A 5,933-nucleotide genomic window follows, 5' to 3' on the forward strand; every position below is an offset into this window, starting at 1 on the left:
CCTGAGTCTCAGGCCTGTCTTGCTGCCTTGGGGCTGAGTCTAGGACTGCTCAGACCTCCAGTATCTCCCCACTATCCCCCCCTCCCCACCCCCCAAACCGCCCAAGGGTAAGTGTGCAAGTCTCTGGAACACCTGGGTTTCTTCAGAACCTCACCGCCTCTGGCCTCTGACCTTGCAAGGGCAGAAGAGGCCAGGGAAGGAGTTCAAGTTTATGATGTGGTGTGATGCAGACACACAGGGGTGGACAGGGGCTGGTCAGGCCCCACACACAGGCCCAGCCAAGTGCTGGGTATAGGCCTGGAGCCCTCAAGGCTTCTGGAATCTGGTTTCCTGGCAGCATATTCTCCTCTTTGCCTCCCCTGGGCCTGACCTTGGTGATCCAAAGGTCGTCACAGAGGTGGGATGTGGGGGAGGGACAGCACTGAGAATAGGGTCAGCGTGGACACTGCCACCCACTAGTGGGCCCATAGGGGGGTTGGCAGAGGGAAAGGGGACCACCTCCAGTGGCCCTCTGTGCCTGGCATGGCCTCAAGCTGGACACGCTTCTGCCCTATCTGCTGTGCACCCCTCATTCTGGCTGCAGTCTTCCACGATCTACAGGGCCCTGGTGAAGTGTGGGTGACAGCACTCAGTCCCCCCAAACCCCCGGAGCTCCCTGACCCTGCTGCAGGTGGCTGATCATGAGTATGAGATGTGCCCATCAGTGTGCTGGGAGGCGGGGGTCAGTGCCGGCTGCTGCTGGGACTGGGGCTGGGCCCAGAGTTGGGAGCTGCAGGTGTTTGGTCAGAGCCGGACTCTGTTTCTGTGGCACCCAGCCCTCTCTGGGGACCATGTCCCTGGGAGTGATGCTAACAGGAGCCCACCCTTTGCTCTTCTCCCTCTCAGACGGCCCAGGGGTCAAGGAGCACAGACTCAGGACTTGGGGGCATATGTTTATTTAGCAAACAAGGAGGGGTTCCATCAGAAGGGCAGCCTGGGGAGCAGCTGGTGGGCTGTGCAGTGAGAAGGGTCTCCCGGCTCTCTCTTGGTGTCCAGGTTGGTGGAGGCAGCTGGGCAGTGTCCTGGGCAGAGGTTGGCCTGAGGGTGATGGGGTGGGGACAGAAGGCACCTAGAAAGAGAGTCAGGGGAATAAAGAGGACAGCAGTGCTGGGCAAGGGGGCAAAGGTAGGCCTGGGACCCTCTCCCGCTGCACTCTGGCTCCCACCAGCCCCTTCCTCCTGGGCCGTACTCACCACATGCTCGTTCATTTATCATCAATGCACTCGTCTGTGGGGGACAGAATGGTCAGCAAGGGCAGGGGTGTATGGGGGGATCCCTGACCTCCAGGGCCCCTATACTTCCCCTGGGATGCCCTGGGCCCCTGCTTGGCCCAGCTACAGAAGATCTGGGGGTTCCCTTCAAGGATGATACAGCAGAGGGGTGGATGATGGGGGCAGGGAATGGGGAGAGAAGCCAGAGGACAAACAGACCTGGGTGACCGCAGCCTTGGGGAGGCGCCTGTCCAGGCCAGGACCCCTGAGCACCTCCCGAGTCAGTAGTGAGCAAGCCCCAGGGCCAAGGGGGAACCAGCCCAGGACAAGCAGACCTGGGCAGAGGGGAAGGTGGCCAGGCAAGGAGATGGGAAATTTGGACCTGGGTTCTCTGCCAGGGAGGAACCCTTGGGACCCACCCTGCTGGGTGCCCCACAGACCCTTGGGCACGGCAGGGTCTTCATGAACCCAAAGTGGCTCCCAGGGTCTCCAGTGATGGCAGCAGGGGCCTGAGTCTCCCGCTTCCCCTTTTCCTTGTGAGGCAACATTAGACCCGGACAGTCCCCCATGTCCCCTTCTCCTCTCCGTAGCTGACAATTACCAATGGGGACAGGGAAGATGATGTGGTTTTCGGTGAGGCCCAGGGATTTGGCAAAGCGGGTGAAATAATCCTTCAGATCGGCGCTCAGCTCCTTGGTCCTCCCTACGGTCAAATGGCCAGTGAGTGGCAGGCAAACGCTCCATAAATAGTCTTGAACTTGTGAATGAGGCCTCAGAGCCCTTCCTCATGGGAAGGGTAGGGACAGACCTGCGGGAAGACCCCTCTACCACCCCCCAGGGGCTCAGAGTAAGGGGGACCTTGGGGCCTGGGTGGGATGGGCGTCTTCACCCCCAGCATGAACGGGACCGCGGTCCCAGGGGCTGTGGGAGGGGACCAACCGTAGAGGGTCATCTTGAAGAACTCGTAGTTGTCGTGAACTTTCTTGAAGAACACCAGGGCGAACTCGTGGTAGTTGGTTATCATGACGCGCACGGTGTAGTTCTGCACCCCGACATGACCTGCAGTGTGGCCGTGAGGGGGTCAGCCCCCCCTGGTCCGGCGCCGGAAACGGTTTTTCCTCCCCAGCCCCCGCAGGATGGTGTCTGTGTCCTGTGGAGACCCGCCCCGCTTAGGACTCACTCTCGATGTTGCCCAAAGTGAACTGGCCGGGCTGGACATCTGGGACGAAAGTTCTGATCCAGTGGTCACAGGTATCGTTCCTGTGGAAACGAGATGGGTGGTGGATAAGAGGGTGACAGTCCGGGGGCGCCCGCGGGGCTCAGTCGGTGAAACATCTGACTCTTGATTTTGGCTCAGGTCCTGATCTCAGGATCCTGGGATGGAGCCCCCAGTCCGGCTCTGGGCTCGGCACAGGCTGCTTGACATCCTCTCTCCTTCTGTCCCCGCCCCTGCTTGTGCATGTGTGCACACATGCTCTCTCTCTCTCTAATAAATAAAATATTTTTTTAAAAAGGTGACAGCCCACCTGGCCTCAGGAGGACCACAGCCTACCCTGCTCCAGTGGGTCTGGCTCTTCCCCACTGAACGCATCCCTCTTATCTTACAGCTTCCTGCGGTAGAGTCTCTTGGGGGATTCACACTCCAAAGGCTACAGTCTGTTGATGCCAAGGATGCCCTTAGCTCTTGGGCCGACCCTGCCCTCTCACGGGCATCCCATCTGGTACCCTGGCACCCCAGAGCTCATCTCCCCAAACCTGCCCTTCTTCTGTTCCCTTCACCGCAAGTGCTCTGGCCTCATCCCCCAAGTTCCAGAGCCAGAAGCCCACAGGAGCTGGGTAATTCTTGGCTCCCTTCTGTAGGTCCTCATCTGCCCCCATCCTGGTCATCTCCGACCTGGGACTGACCAGCCTCTCTCATTCCTCTCCTCGCTGCAGCCATACCTGCTTGTCACCAGATCCGTTTGGTACTGGTGTCTGAGGACCCTGCCCTGCGGCCACCGCCCCTCTCCAGGCTGCTCATCAGCCCCAGCTCAGGGCAGCCCTGTGATGATCTCCGGAAGGAGCTGGAACTTCCTCGAGGCCCAGCCTAGAGACCACCTGTCTGGAAGCCCTTGATGTAGCCCTGGGTGGGATTCCAGGCTGGATCGAGTGACCCTCCTCCCACTCGAGGATGCCCCTGCTCTCTCCGCTCCCATTTCCCTAGGGCTGTCTGTACGATCCATCCCCAGTACTGTCTGTGTGTCTGCACTTAAGTGACCGATTAATATTGATCTGGAGAATGAAGGAGGGGATGAATGCGGGGGGATCTGGTACCCAACGGTAGGATGAATGTCCACCTTCCACCTTGAGTCATCACTCGGCTTTGACATCAGTCTGCCTCTCAGACCCCCGGGGCGTCCCTGCCGCACTCCCCACCCCCCACCCAGGAGGTGGTGGCTCTCACCGGATCATGGTGGAGGTGACATTGTAGCTGTGGTCGTCCTTCAACTCGTATGTGGTGGTGTACATCTTAAACCGGGCTCTTCTTGTTGCATTAATCGAGTTCCCTGCTATGCCCACGACGTACCATTTTCCCTGGAACTATGGCGGGGAGGGGTGGCAGGTGATATGTGGAGCCCAGGAACCACCCCCGGGCCCCCCCCCCCCGCTGCTCTGTCCCTGCAGGTACCTCGAGGCAGCCTGACTGGGAGTCGGGAGCTGGGCAGCGGGGACCCTGACTGGCCACACAGGCCTGCGCTGATGCAGCCACAGAAGTTGGGGGCCCCCAGCCAGGAGGGAGCCCTGAGTCTGGGAGGGACAGGGTGGCCCTTGGCAAGTGGCCCGCTGAAGTCCCTGTTCCTGTTCATGCAGAGGGCCTGAAGATGTCCCCACCTTGCAAGGACTGTGGGGATTACGGAAGGGATCGTGGACCTGGCAAGTTCCGCTCAAGTGACTCTCTTGTCAGCGAAATTGGGGTGGGGACGGGGGTGTGGGGTGTGCCTTCCATCAAGGGCCCCGAGGGTGGGCTGAGCTGAAGCCTGAGCCCATCCAGCCCTGATGCGCTCCCTAAGACTCTGCCTCTCCTCACTCTGTTCATACTCCGCCCTAGGCACCTCCCTGCAGCTGTCCCTCCAGGCCCCTTACCTGGTCCTCCTGGAAGTCGGGCTGCAGGGGGATCGAGGTCAGAAGTGGGGCTCGGATCGGACTGATGAGGGAGTCCTGGGCCGGAGCCTGCAGGGCCCCCAGCAGGACGAGGCCCAGACACAGGATACCTCGGGCCATGACTTCAGGGCTTAGGAAACTGGTGTGCCGGACAGCAGCGAAGGAGAAGCTAGTGAGAAGGCTGCTCCGGAGACCCTATTTATGGTCCCCTGACCAGTGGCTCAGGCCAGGGTGGAGTGAATTTATCCTTTGCCAAATCCAGGAAGGGTGAGGCAGTTGCCAGCAACTCAGGCTGAAAATTGGGCAAGCTCTAGGTCCCTTTCCCCCAGGTCAGGATTATGCAAGGTGAGGGGCAGGACAGCCAGGGAGGGGGGAGGGGCATTCCCCAGAGCTCCACATCTCCACCAGGGACAAGGAATCCTTTGTGTGTGGTCCACCATCTCATATCTGGACAAGCTGTCATCCCTGACCTCTAGGAGCCTCTGCTCAGCCCAAGTCCAGGGTGGGGTAAGTGCGGAGAGGCCCTTTCTGGCACCTGATGAAGACAGACAGTGCCTCGGGCCAACAGACCGTGGTACTGATGAGGGAAAACAGAAGGCAAGCTGACACCCCACAACCCACCCCCCATATATGTGACATTCCTCAGGCACTCCTGGATGCCCCAAAGCTAAGGAAAGGAAGAACAGTTAACTTATAGAGATCGCAATCCTGCAAGAAGTGAATCTCTCTCAGTTTACAAATGTCTTAGCAATCTGCAAGAACAAAGCACTGCTATCAACCTAGCTTCCAGAAGGAAATGTAGATATAATTAAATGTCCTTATAACTGCGGCACCCGGGTGGCTCAGTTGGTTAAGCGTCTGCCTTTGGCTCAAGTCATGATCTTGGAGATCCGGGATGAAGCCTGGTAGGGTGGGGCTCCCTGCTCACCGAGGAGCCTGCTTCTCCCTCTCCCTCTGTTGCTCCTCCTGCTTGTGCTCTCTCTCTCTCTCTCAAATAAATAAATAAATAATTTTTTTAAAAAAGATTTTATTTATTTATTTGACAGAGAGAGAGATCACAAGTAGGCAGAGAGAGGCAGAGAGAGGAAGGGAAGCAGGCTCCATCCCAGGACCCTGGGATCATGACCTGAGCCGAAGGCAGAGGCTTTAACCCACTGAATCACCCAGGCGCCCTGACAAAGGCAGTATCTTGTGAGTCTTCTTTAACTAGGAAAACCCATTTGAAATCTCCCTCCTCTTTACCCCCGCACAACTCCCAAGAATATAATTAGTCACCGCTCACAACCCTGGGATGGCAGCTTTTTCTGCCCAAGGCTTCTGTCCCTGTGCTTTAATAAAACATCATTTTGCACCAAAGATATCTCAAAAATTCTTTCAAAAATTTATTTATTTATTTATTTATTTATTTGAGAGAGAGAGAGAGAGAGAGAGAGCAAGCACCAGCCAGGAGAAGGGCAGAGAAAGAGACTTCCTGCTGAGCAGGGAGCCCAGTGTGGGCTTTGATTCCAGGATTCTGGGATCATGACCTGAGCCTAAGGCAGA

At 57.8% G+C, this 5,933-nt stretch overlaps 1 protein-coding gene across 1 annotated transcript; it reads right to left on the reverse strand.

Moving 5' to 3' along the window:
* Positions 1 to 928: 928 nt before the first annotated feature.
* Positions 929 to 4,687, reverse strand: LCN2 (lipocalin 2). Its single transcript, XM_044264225.1, has 7 exons — positions 4,374 to 4,687; positions 3,694 to 3,830; positions 2,431 to 2,510; positions 2,190 to 2,309; positions 1,852 to 1,953; positions 1,233 to 1,266; positions 929 to 1,108 (listed from the first exon to the last, which is right to left on the reverse strand). The coding sequence occupies exons 1-6, from the start codon at positions 4,509 to 4,511 to the stop codon at positions 1,244 to 1,246; spliced, it is 600 nt and encodes a 199-aa protein (XP_044120160.1). The 5' UTR covers positions 4,512 to 4,687; the 3' UTR covers positions 929 to 1,108; positions 1,233 to 1,243.
* Between the last annotated feature and the right edge of the window lie 1,246 nt (positions 4,688 to 5,933).

The sequence above is a fragment of the Neovison vison genome, chromosome 9, assembly GCF_020171115.1.
Source record: "Neovison vison isolate M4711 chromosome 9, ASM_NN_V1, whole genome shotgun sequence".
Classification (NCBI taxonomy): Eukaryota; Metazoa; Chordata; class Mammalia; order Carnivora; family Mustelidae; genus Neogale; species Neogale vison.

Bases quoted from the DNA above. Each gene is read 5' to 3' on its own strand.
- LCN2 (XM_044264225.1), bottom strand. From the start codon at position 4,511: ATGGCCCGAGGTATCCTGTGTCTGGGCCTCGTCCTGCTGGGGGCCCTG. The intron at 2,310-2,430 runs GTGAGTCCTAAG...GCCACACTGCAG, and splicing joins CACTTTGGGCAACATCGAGA to GTCATGTCGGGGTGCAGAAC. The intron at 1,954-2,189 runs GTTGGTCCCCTC...ATTTGACCGTAG, and splicing joins CTTCAAGATGACCCTCTACG to GGAGGACCAAGGAGCTGAGC.